The sequence below is a fragment of the Triticum urartu genome, chromosome 7A (genome assembly GCF_056163025.1).
Source record: "Triticum urartu cultivar PI428250 chromosome 7A, HENAU_Tu73, whole genome shotgun sequence".
NCBI classification, from domain to species: domain Eukaryota; kingdom Viridiplantae; phylum Streptophyta; class Magnoliopsida; order Poales; family Poaceae; genus Triticum; species Triticum urartu.
In genome coordinates, this window is record NC_141879.1 from 195792502 (window position 1) to 195811593 (window position 19092).

At 40.8% G+C, this 19092-nt stretch overlaps 1 protein-coding gene across 1 annotated transcript; it reads right to left on the reverse strand.

Annotated features, from left to right (window-relative positions):
- Nucleotides 1-1256: 1256 nt before the first annotated feature.
- LOC125521562 (uncharacterized) lies at nt 1257-18738 on the reverse strand. The gene is made up of 21 exons (XM_048686627.2): nt 18522-18738; nt 16920-17968; nt 15462-16116; nt 15270-15356; nt 14016-14062; nt 13345-13454; nt 12185-12285; nt 10888-10980; nt 9088-9171; nt 8922-9005; nt 8717-8785; nt 8084-8143; nt 7502-7573; nt 6713-6820; nt 3624-3700; nt 3331-3414; nt 2657-2768; nt 2489-2578; nt 2351-2416; nt 2183-2278; nt 1257-1987 (listed from the first exon to the last, which is right to left on the reverse strand). Exons 1-21 carry the CDS (start codon nt 18612-18614, stop codon nt 1862-1864), a joined length of 3363 nt encoding a protein of 1120 aa, XP_048542584.2. The 5' UTR covers nt 18615-18738; the 3' UTR covers nt 1257-1861.
- Nucleotides 18739-19092: the final 354 nt, after the last annotated feature.

Here is a 19092-nt window from a genome sequence, read left to right on the forward strand (position 1 = left end):
AATCACTTCTAAGCTTACACCCGACTAATGACCCGTTTGCTCAGGGCCTTTTCTGACATTGGCGTGTTGTCAACTGTACCTGATATCAATTGTCAGAGTCTGACTAGGAACCATTTGAACTGTTTGTTTCGACCAATGAAATTGGTTTCTGCATTACTCTAGCTTTCCTCTATTTTCGAAGTGTCGGCCGGTCCGGTCTGGTGCTTCGCCTGCAGTCACGACTAGGACACGAATAAGCCAGTCTTCCAGTGGAAATCAATGACGAATGGCCTAAGTGCACCTAAAACCGCATGCGAAGAATTCGGCTATAGCGGGGCACGGTAGAGCGCGCCGTTTCATCTAGTGTTATAGATGTTTGCAAAGTGTAATGGTCAAATGACATCGAAGAAGCTATGTACAAAGAAAACATAATTACTTAAAATGTATGTGCACTGTTTGAGCAGAATCTGAAACTTTGTTATTTTTTGTATATGTGCAGTTGGGGGTCGATGACGATGGATGCTCTCCCCCTGACCCTATCACAACGTAACTGAGATGACTCCACCACTCGCAGCGCACAGTGACACAGCACCATGCTCACTCAGGTTGTAGTAACATTGCACCTGCTCTAATGCCATTTTGTGAGACTTGAGGATATTGGTGCTAGGATTTGAGAGGAGAGACACGAAGAACATTTGGGAGCATCCCTATGGTATGTTGCCTGCCTCCTCTCTCAGCTTGCATTTTAGTCCCCATAGAACTATATTTCCTCGCACCACACCAACAAGAGGGCAGAAGCAGCGAGCAACATGAACAGGCCAAGCATTGCCTCGTGTACGATGAGCGGTTAGTGTTCCCGTATTCCTCGATGCCTCCCAAACATAAGACATGAAATGTTCTCTACTGCCACACCATGGCTGCTCAACCTCACAAGTCACAACCATGAAAAAGACAATGTACATGAACTTGTAAAGATGATTGATTGGTATGGTATACATGAATATGCACCTCTTCAATGACAAAGTCGAGGTAAGGTTAATTTCTATCGGCGGGTTGAACCACCAGCTCTCTGTCATCTTTACATAAAAGCAGTCTTTAAGCGAATTTGGTCCAATCCAAGTATCCAACAACCATGCAAATGATGCACCAATGTGAAAAAATGGTGTAGTGATTTACTAGCTACCATGTCACCAATTGGCATCAAATGCGGCGATCACTCAATAGTCCTTTCTCCCTTTGCCCAAGAATATCCTAGTACAATGGCAAGTCAGGCAGTATGAACCAACAATCAGTGACCTCTAAACTAAGCCACCAAAACTCTCTTAAAATTTTACATTATTTGCTGCGGCGGAATATATTTGCAAACAAACAAAAGGGTGGCCACTTGAATCGACCACAGGTTTTTATGGTGACATTAGCAGCTTAAGAATGCTACAAAAAGTGCCACAAAAAAACTATGGGAGTATATAATCTGGTAAGTTGCCCGTCATCTGTGTTTTCTATACAGCTGCTGACGGTGACCCATAAAAGAATGAAGCGCAGAGAGATGTTGCTCATCTGCGTGTATATCTTCTCCCTTTTTTATGAGGGATTATGGAGAAATCCAGCAAGAAATACAACTCAGAAGACATGAGCACTTGCTCGCATGTTTTATATGCTTATTAGTTGACCAGCTGTCCTTTCACGCATGGAGGCCCATCATCATCAAAAAGCATTGCCGGGAATTATCGGCAGCAGCTAGGCACACATAACCACTTCAATAAATACTGGCTGCTCATTCTTACCACTGAACCACTCTGAATTTTGTGCACGAGCTTGACATTGACCTTTGTTACTCGGAGCCTGTGCAAGTTTCCACATTGCATCTGTGACAGCTGATCACCTAATGCCATTCAATGGGTTCTGCATTTTTGTTAGTTTTTCCCTTTGGTCGACCAAACTTTTTGACATTTTTACCCGTCAGATACTTCAGTGCACGCTCAAGTGTAACCTTCTTTGGGTCGTGAGTCTGCCATCAGTCATTTTCATTGTTAGACTTGCAATGAGAAAGTACAAATTGAGAACTGTATAAATGTAACTGCATATGATTTTTATTATGAAAAATTGTAACCAGTTGACAGCAATGCCACCAACATGGGAATCCTATTTCATATTGTTTCTGGCATAAATGATAAAAACCCTATAATAATACAACAACACATACCTTTGGCACTGGAGCAAGGCTTCTCCTGTGCCGGACGCTAAACCCAGCTTTAGAATGTGTCATAAGTACAGGATGCTCATCATCAGGATGTTTCCCCTGTTAACAACGATATTGTCATGATTCAACTGAGCAACGCGTACAGAATACTAAAATTACAGAAAAGCATACCAGAACTTTTGGATACTGCAATAGCTCAATTGCATCTTCGATGGTGATAGAGTTAATATCTTTGACCTGAAAAGTAGTTCAAAAGATATTTGCAGTAAGTTCATGGAAGGACAATTTTCAAAGTACCGTAATAATTACCTCGGAAATAGGAGCTCTTTTCTGGGACGCTCCTTTCCTATCCTCTCCAACCTGGATGTAGTAACCATAAGGACCTTGTTTTAAGAAGACCTGCAGAACAAGCAAAAATGTTATACACTTGGTTCCCGAGAAATAAATAAAGCCAGATACCATACAGACTGAAAAAACCTTTTCATTTGTATCAGGCTTGACACCAAGTAACCGAGGTTCAAAAGACTTCGGAGTTTCCTCGGAGGTTTCATTTTCGTCATCTTCATCTGATAATGTGCGGGCGATGTACCTATCATAGTTAGTTTAGTCATTAGGCATGTACAATGGTGGCATATGGATACAGATGCCCCATGACAAAAAGTAGCTTGAGGCATCTATATTGATTTTTTCTACCCAACAGAAGCTACTACTAATGGGCCTCATCAAAGAATAGAAAGTAGACTACCACTACACATGCATCCCTACTCTCCACTTCAACTTTTTCAGATTTATGCACCGGACCACACTTTTTCTCCCCAAGCACCCGACTCCTGCCGAGGATCCCGCTACACCATCCGAACCTTCTTTTTCTGATATCCGATCCTACATGGCCTGCGGAGCATCACCCTAGGGCTATGCATTGGCCATGCCCTTATCCTCATAGAAAAGATATGACGAAACTCTATCATCCTCATACAAAAGATATGACGAAACTCTATTATCCTCATACAAAAGATATGACGAAACTCTATTATAATCAAGAAACTGCAGTGGGAATTACAACTTGTAACAAGAGAAAACAAGAATTGCAGCAGGTACTGAACTCCAACTTCAAGGCATTTAATTCATTAGTAGGGATAAAAAGATCATACTTGCATTTCGGATGTCGATCACAGCCTATAAAATAGCCTTCGCCGTACCTACTAACTTTGAATCTCAGGGTTCCTTCAGAACAACTGCAGATATTCAGCAAACATGTTAAGTACTCGTATTAAGGAAGAAACATGGTTAATACATTGCGTAATAGGGTAACATCCTATTTCCCGTGCCAAATGAACCTGTACGAATTGTGCAAACATTTATGTTTGGGAAATGGCCAGCATTAAAATTTTAACTTCCTAAACAGCATAAAATACATTCAAGGTATGATGATGGTATGCATTACCTAGGGCAAATCCTACTATCGGTGTCAAGGTCAGGAAAGAGGATAGGAAGGAATTTCTCTTCAAGCATTCTCTCTACCTGCAACGAGGTCGGTAATTCAAATCCAGATTCAAATTTCAATACTTATAAGTAACTGTAAGATAATATGGTAACATATTATTTGCTAAACACTGGCAATGACCTCTATCAAAAGGATTAGACATGCTAAAATGGGTAGGATGATGTCAGGTGGGATTCAGCAACCTACTGGGGGTTCAGCGATCCCAGCTAGGACCAGTATGCCATTTACCTGGGGTGGTCAGTGAGCTGACTACATCTTACTTTGTACATCTATAAGCCTGTTACCATAATATTATAACGAGCACTGGAAAAATGGCAATTACATAACAACAACAACAACAACAACAACAACAACAACAAAGCCTTTAGTCCCAAACAAGTTGGGGTAGGCTAGAGGTGAAACCCATAAGATCTCGCAACCAACTCATGGCTCTGGCACATGGATAGCAAGCTTCCACGCACCCCTGTCCATAGCTAGCTCTTTGGTGATACTCCAATCCTTCAGGTCTCTCTTAACGGACTCCTCCCATGTCAAATTCGGTCTACCCCGCCCTCTCTTGACATTCTCCGCACGCTTTAGCCGTCCACTATGCACCGGAGCTTCTAGAGGCCTGCGCTGAATATGCCCAAACCATCTCAGACGATGTTGGACAAGCTTCTCTTCAATTGGTGCTACCCCAACTCTATCTCGTATATCATCATTCCGGACTCGATCCTTCCTCGTGTAGCCACACATCCATCTCAACATACGCATCTCCGCCACACCTAACTGTTGAACATGTCGCCTTTTAGTCGGCCAACACTCAGCGCCATACAACATTGCGGGTCGAACCGCCGTCCTGTAGAACTTGCCTTTTAGCTTTTGTGGCACTCTCTTGTCACAAAGAATGCCAGAAGCTTGGCGCCACTTCATCCATCCGGCTTTGATTCGATGGTTCACATCTTCATCAATACCCCCATCCTCCTGCAGCATTGACCCCAAATACCGAAAGGTGTCCTTCTGAGGTACCACCTGGCCATCAAGGCTAACCTCCTCCTCACACCTAGTAGTACTGAAACCGCACATCATGTACTCGGTTTTAGTTCTACTAAGCCTAAACCCTTTCGATTCCAAGGTTTGTCTCCATAACTCTAACTTCCTATTTACCCCCTTCCGACTATCGTCAACTAGCACCACATCATCCGCAAAGAGCATACACCATGGGATATCTCCTTGTATATCCCTTGTGACCTCATCTATCACCAATGCAAAAAGATAAGGGCTCAAAGCTGACCCCTGATGCAGTCCTATCTTAATCGGGAAGTCATCAGTGTCGACATCACTTGTTCGAACACTTGTCACAACATTATCGTACATGTCCATGATGAGGGTAATGTACTTTGCTGGGACTTAATGTTTCTCCAAGGCCCACCACATGACATTCCGCGGTATCTTATCATAGGCCTTCTCCAAGTCAATGAACACCATATGCAAGTCCTTCTTTTTGCTCCCTATATCTCTCCATAAGTTGTCGTACCAAGAAAATGGCTTCCATGGTCGACCTCCCAGGCATGAAACCAAACTGATTTTTGGTCACGCTTGTCATTCTTCTTAAGCGGTGTTCAATGACTCTCTCCCATAGCTTCATTGTATGCCTCATCAGCTTAATTCCACGGTAATTAGTACAACTCTGAACATCCCCCTTGTTCTTGAAGATTGGTACTAATATACTCCGTCTCCATTCTTCTGGCATCTTGTTTGCCCGAAAAATGAGGTTGAAAAGCTTGGTTAGCCATACTATCGCTATGTCCCCGAGACCTTTCCACACCTCAATGGGGATACAATCAGGGCCCATCGCCTTGCCTCCTTTCATCCTTTTTAAAGCCTCCTTGACCTCAGACTCCTGAATTCGCCGCACAAAACGCATGCTGGTCTCACCAAAGGAGTCGTCCAGTTCAATGGTAGAACTCTCATTCTCCCCATTGAACAGCTTGTCGAAGTACTCCTGCCATCTATGCTTAATCTCCTCGTCCTTCACCAAGAGTTGGCCTGCTCCGTCCTTGATGCATTTGACTTGGCCAATATCCCTCGTCTTCCTCTCTCGGATCTTGGCCATCTTATAGATGTCCCTTTCACCTTCCTTCGGCAATTACATAAATACAAATGAAATTTTGTTTGGACAAGAATACTCTGACTGTGATTTACTTGGGTGATAGAAACGAAAGTGCTGTTCTGATCCCGAGCATCGTTTTTTTTTGCCACGTTTTCCACAAATGTCATCTGGTGATGAAACTTTGTAAGCAATCAAAACATTTGTCAATGTTTGGTACAAAAAAAATCTTTTTTTTTATTTTACAGCTCGGGATTAGAACAGCCACGTCCATGATAGAAAGCATTTCATCCGGTAATGAAAACTATCCATCCGAAACAAGATGCACCCATAGGCATAGAGAATGATCTTGGCCCAAAACTTATCATTTATACCACCTCCTTTCCGGTTTATAGGGCTCAATTCAAAAATCTCACCAACCAAGGTAGATGGTGAGTGGTGAAACAATTTTTGTAGTTTGCAAAACCACTCAATTAATGCGCCTGTTTTCTTCAAAAAATTGTGTTTACCAATGCATTAATTGCAATGCATGCATGCATAAAGTACATGCATTGGTCAATTTTCTCTTAATACTTGCATGCAATGATTTATTGCACCTTGAAATCTGAACATGTGATGGGGAACAACCAAATTGAGACTTATAAAATGGGAAAACTAAAAATTTGAGATAAGCCCTATAAACCAGAAAGGAGGGAGTATATCCCTGGAAGAAACGCAAAATTTGCTACATTCAGGAAATGTAACGAGAGGAGAGAGTACCAGCACTTCAATTTAAGAAATGGGTCTGAAACACAGATTTCAGTTGCTATGTCAAACAAAAGCTGGTTTGGCTACGAGATAGAAAAACATCGAGCAATAGCACCATGCAAGTAGTTATGATAGGTGAAAAAACTTCTGGTGCTTGGGTACAGATTTTCCCAGAAACCACAAATAAAATTACCTTTCTAACATCCCATTGACTAGCATCTGCGCAGTATTTGCTGAATCGTTCCCAGTAATCTGTCAGGAGGCCCTTCCATTCAGTTGACCCAGCAGAGACATTGTCTAGCTGTTAATGTGCAGAAAAAGAAAAAGTAATAGGATTATTACAACAACTGAATTCCCATATGCTTAGTTACTTACTGTTAACAACAGAAAGAAAAAACTTCATATTCCCACATCTCCTATTCAGCAAAAATCATCCACGTACTCATCTTTAAGGAAAAGGGCAATCCAGTTAAGAATCATAGCCTTAAGGTAGAATTCCATCTTGACTCTGTACCCTCGGTTCCATTATGAATTTATGATTATAATCCTCTTTAAGGAAAAAGGCTATCCGGTTAGGCTCCATTTGGGAAACCATAAAACTTGCAAACCTGTAAATCACATGCCCCAGTATTTTACTGAACACCAACAAAAACTAGTGTATACATTTGTATTCCTTTGCCCTTGTAAATGTTGTTTTGATACAAGGTATTTAGTTCGCTTGTAAATGGGAATCCCGAGTTAAACACGGAACTAAGTGAGCTCAGACATGAATACAGCAACAGGGAGACAAATAGAAGTTTCAGCATGGTGTAACCTTTCTTTAAAAGTATGTGGATCTCACTTTCTACTGAAATCAACCTGCAGATTTCCTAGAATTTCATATTTGCCTAAACCGCTAGATAAGCTGGTTTCTGAAACCATGGTAAAGAACAAGCACATACAAAACGTGCAGATAAGCTATAGGTTGAAAAGTGTTTAGTACCTCCGTCTCCATGTTAGCAGTAAAGCTGTAATCGGCAATCTCAGAGAAAAGATGTGAAAGAAATGCTGAGACCTGGAAAACATATGGTTGAGCATATTTAAAATTAAAAGACACAAGAAAGCTGAAATATCAGACACAAGAAAACTGAAATAGTGCAACCTCAGCTAGGTGAACTGAAAGAATAACCTAAAACACAGTCTAAAACAATATGCAACAAAATTAAACAGCAGAAAAATGAAATAACAGGTGAAGTGTACTTGAGCATTTGCAGAACCATGAAATGTATAACGTTGTAAGGAACAAATGGTTTGCAGAGCAATATGTGTAGGTTTTAGTGAGTTAATCCATCTTTGTCATCTTAGAGACACAAGAAAGAGTAATAAAGATACAATGACAAGATGAGTAGAAGACGCGTTGGTAAAATGCATACAAATGCACTGGAAGTGGAGATAATATGATACAAAAACAATGCACTTAACTGTCAGACATTATATCTATGCAAATCAACATAATGGTTTCAGATGGCAATCAGAACAGGATCTTTGTAGAAGGATGAAGATGGCATCAGGAACAAGAACATACCATTCGACCACGAAACTCAGGGTGCAGAACTCGACTTTTTATTGTTACGTATTTCCGGTCCTGGATGGCACAAGTATGGCAAAAACTCTTATCCATTCGCACAAGTAGTTGATAATGATAATGAATTAAGAAAGTACCGCCGATTGTAATGAATGAAACTACAAATTGGCATATGGTGAATCCATAGGCCTTCAAAACTGCTGGTCTTGGCCATGTGTTATTGTTATCAAAACATGATACTTGTATATCTAGCCTGGATAAAACTGAAAACTAATCATTTGTGCATACTGGTAACCGCCGAGGGGACCTGTTAGTCTGTGCCAGAACTCAAAAGAGTAGGCCAGTTCTAGAAAATCGAACCCATGTTGCAGACCACTAAAAAAGTCACTTTTGCAGCAACCTAAAAGTCTACTGTGACATGCATTGCTAAGTTACCGCATGGCATGTGTGAGTTTTATGGCATGAGGATATATGCAGCAGTTGAGGGGCAACTACATGAGCCAACTAACCCAAACATGTCATTCAGAGCCTTGACTCGGAAATCATCAGATATACTAGAAAGAGCTAAACAGACATTGAAGAAAGGGAATGGGATGTATTTTGGGCATAACAATAAGTAGCACGTTGCGCTACCTGCAACACCCTCATTATAGAGGCGTACGTAGACGGCCTTCCAATTCCAAGTTCCTCCATCTTTTTAATCTGGAGATTACAAGGCACGCGGTGAAAATCTTAGGTTACAGAACAAACCAATACTAAGGAAACCTTCTTATTTCAGGCAAGTACAATTATAAGAGGAACAACACATGAAAAATCCAAACCGTAGGTTATTACTGACCAATGCACCCTCAGAATAACGGGATGGAGGTTTAGTAAAGTGCTGCCCAAGATTCACGTTAACGGGAGACGCCAAATCTTTCATCTGAGAAAAAGGATATATGCTATGACTTAGTTCAATGATGGCCAGCAATATGTGGTCAAATGTGTAACCAGTAGCTGCTAACCTTTAATTTGGACAAGGCCTCAAAATTATCCTGATGTGCAGCTTCTCCTTCAGGGCTTTCACTGGACCCACTTGCTTCAATGTCCTATAAGCAACACATTCTCATTAATGGGTTCACTAAGCTCATAAAACTGAACACCGGGCACACGGACATTTTATAAAACACAACCTTTAAGGAACACATTCACATTCCCATTCTATCCATGCAAAAGCTTAACCATCAACTCCTTAAAGGAAAACTAGATGCTGATAAATTGGCAGAAATTCGCGCATTTAAGCAAAAGTAGGAAATAAGACATCCTGTGGAGAAAAATAGATAAAACTCTGCGGGGGATTACATGATTACGGAAACGGCACAGCACAAAACACTATAAAGAAAATTCAAATAAGCTATTCGGTAGATTTACTGGTGAAAAACAGGGCATATTTTATTCACATACATAATATAAGAATAGGAATGCAAAAAAGATCAAAAATTGCATCAGTGGAAGATAAACATTCAAGCAAGTTCAGTAAAAAATCAATAACAGACTAGCAAGTTAATGATCATACTTAGCAATGTACAGTAGTTGTGTGTATACTTCACAGATTCACACCATAAATGAGTCAAAACTTCCCCACAAAAAATGTGTCAGGACATGTTAAATTTGTAGATGATGCCAAACTAACCAGGAAGAACCTGCTGAAAATGGTCGGTTTTCATAACAGGCCAAAGGCCATTTTTTCAAAAACAAGACAGTTGGGAGCTGAGACCATTAAGCACACCCTCCTGATATGCATCTTATGAAGAATATGTGTATTAGTATTATCATTGTTGCATACAATGATCCTTAGGTTTTACAAAAAAAATAAAATGGTCCGTTTACGCCAGCAAAAATTTCCCAGAAAACCGGAAACATCCAACTGGGAGATTTATAGCCAGTCTCTGGAAATCAAACCCTGATGCCACATAAGAGTTTATAGAAAAGGAGGAACATAGGTACTATAATTCATGTACTCCACAAGTATTGCCAAAAGTAAGATTTCTATGAATGGGAAACATACAGAGGAAAAATCAGAAAGAACTATGGGATGGACTAGTCATATATCAATTTTTATTTTGGCCCCTGTATCCTAAATTATATCCACATCTAACTGAGAATACATTTGTCATCTATGTTTATATCCAAAAGAATAAAGCAGTGGATCGGAAAGATTGTATTTGAGCCATCACCCCTAATGCACACATAAATATATATGCGGTGTTATGAAGTAGGGTTTGTCGAGGAAAGAGAGGGACACTCGTCGTATTTGGGACAAGGCTAAAGGTAGAAACTCCCTAATTCTTGCTTAATTCAACTCAATGGATTGCCTCCTGTTTCGAACAGGGTGGGAGGCCCTGACAACTCCAAGTAACAGAGAGAAAGGAATCTGTTCATATCTTAAACAATTCGCTCAAGGCCTATGAAATTAACTGAAAGGAACTTAATCACGGCTACATCTAGCAGCAGGCGCTGAGCACCTCCTTTGATGTTGGTGTGGACCAGCTCACGTCGTAACACATACAAACCAAATTAAGGTTACGGAGATGATAAAGACCAACCCAATTATGCAATCATCCTCATCCCTTGAAACATGAAATGTTGTCGTGAGTGAGATGAATACAGCATATTTTCTACTGAATCTACTCATAGGCTGGCCAAAGTAGCATAAAGGAAAGTGGAGAAGGCTACATTAGAAGACAATCAACATATTTTCTTACCTGGGCAAACATAAGTAACGGAAGATCAAGAAGCCTAGATGGATTAAAATTATAACTTACCTCATAGACGGCTTGGTACCCCTTGAAGTCAAGCCTTGATGCAGATGAATGAAAAATCATGTCGCCTTCAGGATTACTAATGTCAACTTGAATCTACAATGTAATTATTAACGCGCACACAGAATAAGAAACTAAGCATGGAAATAATGAAAATCTAAAACAAAAATGTAAGAATTTAGCATGTCTTTAAGTTGCATATCAAAGAAAATGGATGTCATTTTCATTAACTGACACAGCATCAAAATGTATATATTTAGCACAACAATCAGAAATCTGTTTGAAGAGCCACAATAAATTGGATGAAATCCCCCCCCCCCTTAAGTTATAACAAATTTTAATAGGTAGATGCCTCATCATGATGTTCTTGTACTCAAATACTCAATCATATCATATACAACTAATCTCAAAAGATGACCACACATTTATTCTTGCACTTTGCATAGATTCCTTTAGAATGCAGACATCCCTTTTTAAAGCGCTGGGCGGACTTGCCCCTGACTCTCAAAAGGAGCTGGAGGTTTTGCCTCAACTCATTCCTCACTGTTTCACCACACTTGTCCATTTTATTGAGAAATACAAATTCAGAATGTTAAAATAGCTGCATTCTCTCCGGTTTTTACCGTTATTTAAAGAGGGGGGGGGGGGGGGGGGGGGGGAGGTTCACGGGTAAAGCATTTCACTTCATATGGCCATCGGACAGCTATCTATACTGACTTGGTTCTGTACATAAGATGACTTGGTGAAAGTCGTGAAACAGATGGCTTAGCTGGTAATGAAAAAACAGACTGACACAACAAAGAAATATCGATACATTTAGGCACAATGCTCTGTCATAAACACAGCCGCCTCATTTATCGACAGAAAGGAGCTGAACATAGGTTAGCTTGATTAGACATCAACTTACAAATCCCTCTTAATTCTATACCTGTCATGATTTCCATAGACGGATGAGAGGAGTTTTCTAAACCTACGGTCAACTGAACCAACGATATAACATAGAAATATGAGCAGCAAGCTACCAATGCACTGCAAACTTGTTGAATTCATATTTCTTTCAAATTGGAAGCATATGTTATTCGTGGTTTTTAATGAGGAAAGAGTAGGGGGCTGATCGCCAAATTATTTGCAATCTCGAATCTCAAAAACATGTGTACAGTGAGATTCTTTGGTCTAGCTGAGCCAAGGTTCAGAAAAACATTACTGGAGACAATATGGCTTTGTAAAAATGCACATAGTGGCCAGTCATCCCAAAGAATGGAGTAATAAACAACAGATAAAAATGAAGACAGTAACCAACCAGCTCAGTCCTTGAAGCTTCCATTTGGCAAGCCATTGTTCTTCTCCATATTAGAGTGTACAGTTTCAAAGAATCCTCATCAAGTATTCCAATCAAAGATGCTGAAAGAGATACCATGATAGTCATAGAACTAAAAATCGAAAACAATAAACCAAAACTATAATGCTCAAATATATATACGCAAGTAAGAACAAGAGATGCTACAGAAGATTTGGCAAAACAAAGAAACATTAGCAACTTTTAATTCTGAAAATGGAAAACGCACGCTTCAGGTACTCTTTCAGCCCTACAGCGCATGCAGACTTCAAGCATAACCATCATTCATTATGAATGGGTCAATTATAAAGCATGTTCACAACAGATGGCAAAACCCTGCTGATTACAAATCAAGAGGTGATATAGAGAAGGTTATGGTAGATGTGGAACAGCGAGTACATGAGAACTTACATGAACTAGTAAACAACACCAAGCATGCCATTCAAACACACAACATATATCACCTCTTGATTCGTAATGAACTACTCCCTTCGTTCCAAAATAAGAACTAAAACGACAACACTTATTTTGGAACGGAGGGAGTAGTAAACAACACCCACCATAGGGAAGAGAGAAGGGTGGGTTGAAGGAGCTAAGGTTTGGGCTGTCGGTGTCATCAATACGGAGTGGAGAGAGGGTGCAAGTGTCTAGCCAGATGGTCCTAAAATCCTACGATTGTCTTGCCATTGATTGTCTATTTTCGATAGTCTCTTTTGGATGTATTTCTGACCCAACAGCGGCTCTCCGTCACCCAACGCCATTGTACTTCAAGTCCCCTTGTCCCAATTCTCTCCATCGGAACAAATGAGAAATGTAACAGGCAGAGAAAGGACAATAAGTAAAGGAAACACCTTTAGTTGATACTCAATAAAAACTTTAGCAACCAAAGATTGCAATGGGCTTGAACTGTCAAATAGAGTATATAGATGAAATCTGCAACTCACGAACCACTAGCGCATACCAAGTATGTTTATCGGAACCACCACCACCACCACCACCACCACCACCCCACCCCACCCCACCCCACCCCCCGCAAACCACCAACAAAAAACACACTAAAAATGATTTACGGTAGTGCAGCATCGATAATTAAGTAAACACAGAACTACAGGAGGGTTTATTACATGGCAACCTCCTTATGCTGGTGGGCCTTATGGCTTCATGGGCCTCTTGAGCATTTTTCACCTTATTCAAGTACTTCCTAATATCCTCTGGTGCATACTGCTCTCCATACCTAGAACAAATACTTGTTAGCAAGAATGGAAACCCCAGGTGACATACTGATAAACAGGAAGGTAATATGTTGAACTCCCAAGATACTGATCTCTCAAACTACTGCCTCCGTTCACTATAATAAGATGTTTTAACTTTTTTCTAAATCAGATGTATGTAGACATGTTTTAGTGTGTTTGCTCACTCATTTCAGTTTGTATGTGATCCATATTGAAATATCCAAAACATAGTGAACGGAGGGAATAGCTTCTAAAGAACAAGATTAGACAAGAAAAGAAATAAACTCATAAAAATGATACCAGAAAGCTCTCCAGCCATTCCATCAAATATGCAAAACAGTTGGAAGGTTATAAATATTTAGTAATATAGTATCAAATATTATGTCTCACAATATCAATCCCATATATCCTGACAACAAGAAATGTTGAAATTGGTCACTCAAGCACAAATCAGATTATTGGGCACAACGTAATTGATCAACTAAACATGAAACAAGATAGATTAGCAACCCAGAACAAACTTAAGTAAACAAGCTTCACAAAATATTCCAATAGAGTATTACCTTTCTTTCACTAACGAACGAATATCTTCTGCGGCTCCATCAGAAATCTTCAATGGGAAGGACAGAATAAACAAATAAGGTAACAGTTTCGGGCCATTAAAACAAGTACAGCATAACAATCAACTATCATTGATAACTGACAAGAAATTCTCAAATCGAAGGATAGAAAGTAGTATCTTTCATGCACACATCACAACTAAGATTTTGTAGCCAAATCGAGTATTTGAGTTAATAATGTTCATATATAAACCATTATGTGTTTCATGTAATTGAAGTTGGCGTAAAAGTTAACTCACTTGGGCGGGAGTGGATGCACAATCTCACCACCTAAGTTCAAATCATCACTGCTTGAAAAACTCATGCATATATTTCTTCATTAAAATGCACATGAGTTCCTCCTACTTGTTCGTTTGTGATATTATTACTACTGTAGCTACCCAGGGTACTAGAAATATACATGAATGGAACTAAATAATGAGAAAAGCAAGTCAAGAAATAATAGAGCAGACAGTTTATTTGGAATAGCAGTAAGGACCTATAGAACTCCATTTTCCTGATCAGATGTTTGAGCTGATAACTAAGTTTTTTCATCTACTAAGCAAAAGCATCCGTATTTTGGCCGTAGCATCAAGCTGGCATTTCTACTTGAAAAACTTATCGGCTTCCTATCCAAGGATGAGTATTGTCACTGTGTCAGCATCAGATTCAAGCAAGAAACAAGATGACCCCACTCTATAATCTCCCTCCTTTATCCAAGTGTCACTCCCCTTAAAGACAGAGCCATGTGGAATCTTTATCTACAGTCACTTGTATATAGAGTGACCAATCTGATGGTTTTTTGTGTGAATGCGCCAATTTTAACCAACAACCACAGATCACAGAAAAGAGACCGAGAGATTGTTTTACCCTACCAACATGATACATTTATAAACAGAAAGACTACTTTGGCAATCAACTTGAGACATTTACAAACAAATACTCCCTCCTTCCATCTATATAGGGCCTAATGCGTTTTTTAAGACCGCCTTTGACTATTGACAAGATTAATAGTACATGACATGCACAATGTGAAAATTATACCATTGAAAGCTCCTATCACATACGAATTTAACGGTGTGCTTTGTGTAAGTTGCATGTCATATATTATTGCTCTAATATTTGGTCAAAGTTAGCCTCGAAAAACGCATTAGGCCCTATATAGATGGAAGGAGGGAGTACTACTTTGGCAATCAACTAAAGTAGGATGGTACGTACATGAAACCCATCTGTTCTGAGGTACGTTATTAACCCTGTTGTTTGTTCTGACGAAAGACTGATCCCTTCATAAAGCTTCTGGGCTACCTGCATTCAGACAGTGAACCACATGAGTCAAAAGATCACTACATGTAAATGACAGTATTATAATAGTAAAGCTATGCATCTAAGTTCTTATTAAGTAGAAACAACCTTCATGGTACGCCCTGCACCAAAGTGTAGTTTGTTTGCTGCATCCTGCTGAAGGCTGGATGTTATATATGGCATTGGAGGATTCTTGCAGATTTTGCTTCTCTTAACACCTCTTACTTCGAATTGGCAAGAATAAATCCTCTTTTCTATTGCTCGTGCTTCTTCTTGAGAGCTTATAGAAAGCTGATCCAACTTTTTTGAATTGAGAAGCTTTATCCGGGATGTAAGACATAGGCCTTTTGAAGAATCCGAACACTGGGTTTCGAATTCAGTATCAACAGTCCAATATTCCAGCGGGGTAAACCGTTCTATTTCAGTCTCCCGATCACATACAAGAGCCAAAGCTGCAGATTGGACTCGTCCAGCTGACTGACAACCAGGCAACTTCCTCCATAAAAGTGGTGATATGCCAAACCCAATCAAATAATCAAGGGAACGACGTGCAAGGTAAGCATTAACTAAGTCCATATCAATATATCTTGGAGACATTAAAGCGTTTTTAATAGCATCCTCCGTAATTTCATGGAAGACAACTCTTGCAACAGTAACATGGGAACCCAACACATCCTGCTGCTGTTCAAGCATTTCCTTTATGTGCCAAGCAATTGCTTCACCTTCACGGTCAGGGTCAGAAGCGAGAATCAAATTTTCTGCTCTGGAGATAAGAAATAAGCAATAATAACAGAAGACAATCAGCAACAGCTTCATAAAGCAGGGGAACTCAACATGGAAACTTGCACAAGACAAGTTTAGCAAATTTATGTAATATATACAGTTAGCCCTAGTTTTAAGTAAGAATTAACTCAGACACATGTATGACACTTACTATAAGCTGAAGGCAGATCTAGAGAAAAAAAGGTTTAACTAATTAGCTTATACTTAGATGTGGCAATGAAGAATATAGGCATAAATACTTGAACACAAAACTATCTGCAGGAACTGTTTAACAGTAAAAAATCTGCATATGAGACGAATCAACCATCACCAACGCCATATTGTTGTTATAGTTTCTATCCATGTGTCCTCGAAAGGCTCAAGTTTAGACAGAGCATAATAAATCTAGGAGATTTAAGACATGATACTGTTTATCACTCTGTGCACACTTCACGGACAATCTAATTTATGCTCAAAGGTGAATGGCTCATGCATCCCAAAAGATATTAGTACTCACAACATTACATTACATCCAAGAAAGGTTATGAACTACATGTTGTAAAACAGAAACCAAGACGACTATCATGTGTTCACTCAGTTAAGCCTTGCAGAAAGTGACAAGGATATGGACATATGGTATTGCATGGAATACAAGTTTTTAGAGACAAACATATGACCCATAGAACGTAGAAGTAATTAATTATGTTAATGTGTCATACTTTCCGAGCAACTAATGCATAGCAAACATATATGTCAAGAACGAAATTTGAACGAAGTTAGCGACAACCAGCCTATAGAACATACCCTTTCAATGCAACTTTAATGCTTTTAAGGTGCGTCCAGGCAGCAGTAGGCACCTCCCATACCATGCTGAAGTCGTCATCAGGGCGGACAGATTTTGACCTTCCAGCTAGATCTCTCACATGACCATAGCTAGGTAATACTTCATACATGTCCCCAAGGTATTTCTGAATAACTTTTGCTTTTGTAGCTGATTCAACAACAACTACTGATTTAGCTACTGGGGGGTAAAGAGGTACAAGTGGCCTCCTCTCGCTACCAGAACTATCAACAGTGGTCTTCATGCAATTCTTGGCTTCAGCGGCTGCAATAGCAGCTGACTCCTTTGCTTTCACAGGTTTCTTCGATCTGGTTACTGTTTTTTTCTCTTTGGAACTACCAACCCCTTTCTTTGGTTTAGATGCGTCAACCTTCTTTTCTTCTTGCATCACACTAGCTTTCTCAGTTGTCTTCGCAGCTGTTTTACTAGTTTTAGCAGAAGTGCTCTTCTTCTTGGTAGAAACTTTCTTTTCTTTCACATCTGCACTAACTTCTTTTTTGCTGCCTCTAGAATTCTTCTTCTTCGCAATGTCCTTTTTAGTATCTGTACCACTCTCGCTGCACTTGCTAGTGGATGTGGAAGCCTCATCAGCGATGGTGCTACACGCAGCTAGTGTGCTTTTACGTCTCTCAGATCTATGGACGTAACTATGGGCAGCACTCCCATCTTCCCTATTTATATTTGGATGGCTAAATGAGCTCTTATTTCTAATGAGAAGCCTTAACTTTTTACCATATGCAGTCGAGAAGAGCCGTGAATTAACACTACTGGTAGCCTTTAAAGCAACTCCACGGATAGCTGCTGTCCTGGAACTTACAGAACTGTGGTACCCCGAGAGCCCAGTAGTCAAAAAGGCACTGCTTCTGAGCTGTAGGGCGAGCTGAGAGCTGTTTCTTAGAGACATTTTCCTCGTTGCACTATTCCGTACTGTGACTCCACACATTTGACAATGACGGAAAGGCGAATAAGGCATGAAGGAGCATGAGTATCTCTGGGAAGTCCCAAAGTGAAGCTGCAAAGGTAACACATACACAATACTTAGAGAGCATGCATAAAAATCCGTGTTTGATCATGCTTATTGGACAGAATCATGCCAAAAAAAACTGTCAAAGAAAAGCATGGTGCAAGGGGAAAAGCATTGTCGTTCTATCAGTGTCATATTAATCTTAGTCGTGTCAACAAAAACGAATGACGCTACAGAAGAAGCAGTGGTCTAACTAGAGCAGTATAAAACTAAAGCATTGTGTGTTTCGATACAGTGATCCAACACAGGGTGTGTAGGTAAAGCATGTCTTTTTCTCGCAACATGAATGCCGGCGTACTAACATGACATTACACGGTCAAATGAACTACGGACAATGAACAACCACCACTGGCATTGTGCCGCTAAGGAGCCAACAATGCAAATTGCTCCAATTATTTACTTTTTCTAGACGAAGGCTTGCAGCAAAACTGGTCACACAGGCAAAACGTCGAACACCCATCGCTCACCCGCCAACGCCCCGTCAGACGGAGAAGCGTGCTGGTAGTAACGAGCAGGAGGGGAATGGAAATGAGTTAATTACCATGGCCGGCGCCGGCGGCAGCGGCTTGGTGGCGAGGGTGAGGGCGCGGTGCGCGTAGCCGTGCGGGAGGAGGCGGCGGAGCTGGAGCGCCATTGAGAGGGGCGGGGGCGGCGCTCAGGCGAGGAGGAGCATGCGCGGCTGGCTGGCTGAGGGGGTCTAGCTAGGGTTTTAGGTGGGAGTGGATAGGGGGGTGGGGGGGGGAGGCGGCGGCGGCTTCCAGTCCCAATGGCCGCGGAAGCCTCTTCTCTTCAATCAGGAGCGCTTCTCCCTCGGGCCCTCTCACAGAGCGAGCCACGCCACCATTTCTTTCTCTTCGGCTCTGGCGCCTCGTGGCTGTCCCTGGGCCTCTCTTGGTCTTGGGCCCGCGGGCAGCCGCCAGCGGGTTAATGCCTGTGTGTGTGTGGTGGTACGGGCGATAGAGAACGTGCGTGCTCTCCAAGGCCCAATATTTCCGCAGCTTCCGGACGGAGCAACTAGCTAACAAACGCTCCTTCGTGAACCTTTGAAGGATCAGCTCATACACATCGTTTACTAAAGAAAACGAGTCTTACGCACTGTTTGAAGATAGACT

Coding starts and splice junctions, on each gene's coding strand:
- LOC125521562 (XM_048686627.2), bottom strand. CDS start 18,614: ATGGCGCTCCAGCTCCGCCGCCTCCTCCCGCACGGCTACGCGCACCGC. Junction 2,769..3,330: donor GATCGACATCCGAAATGCAA/GTATGATCTTTT, acceptor TAACTATGATAG/GTACATCGCCCGCACATTAT. Junction 2,417..2,488: donor AAAGAGCTCCTATTTCCGAG/GTAATTATTACG, acceptor ACTACTTTTCAG/GTCAAAGATATTAACTCTAT.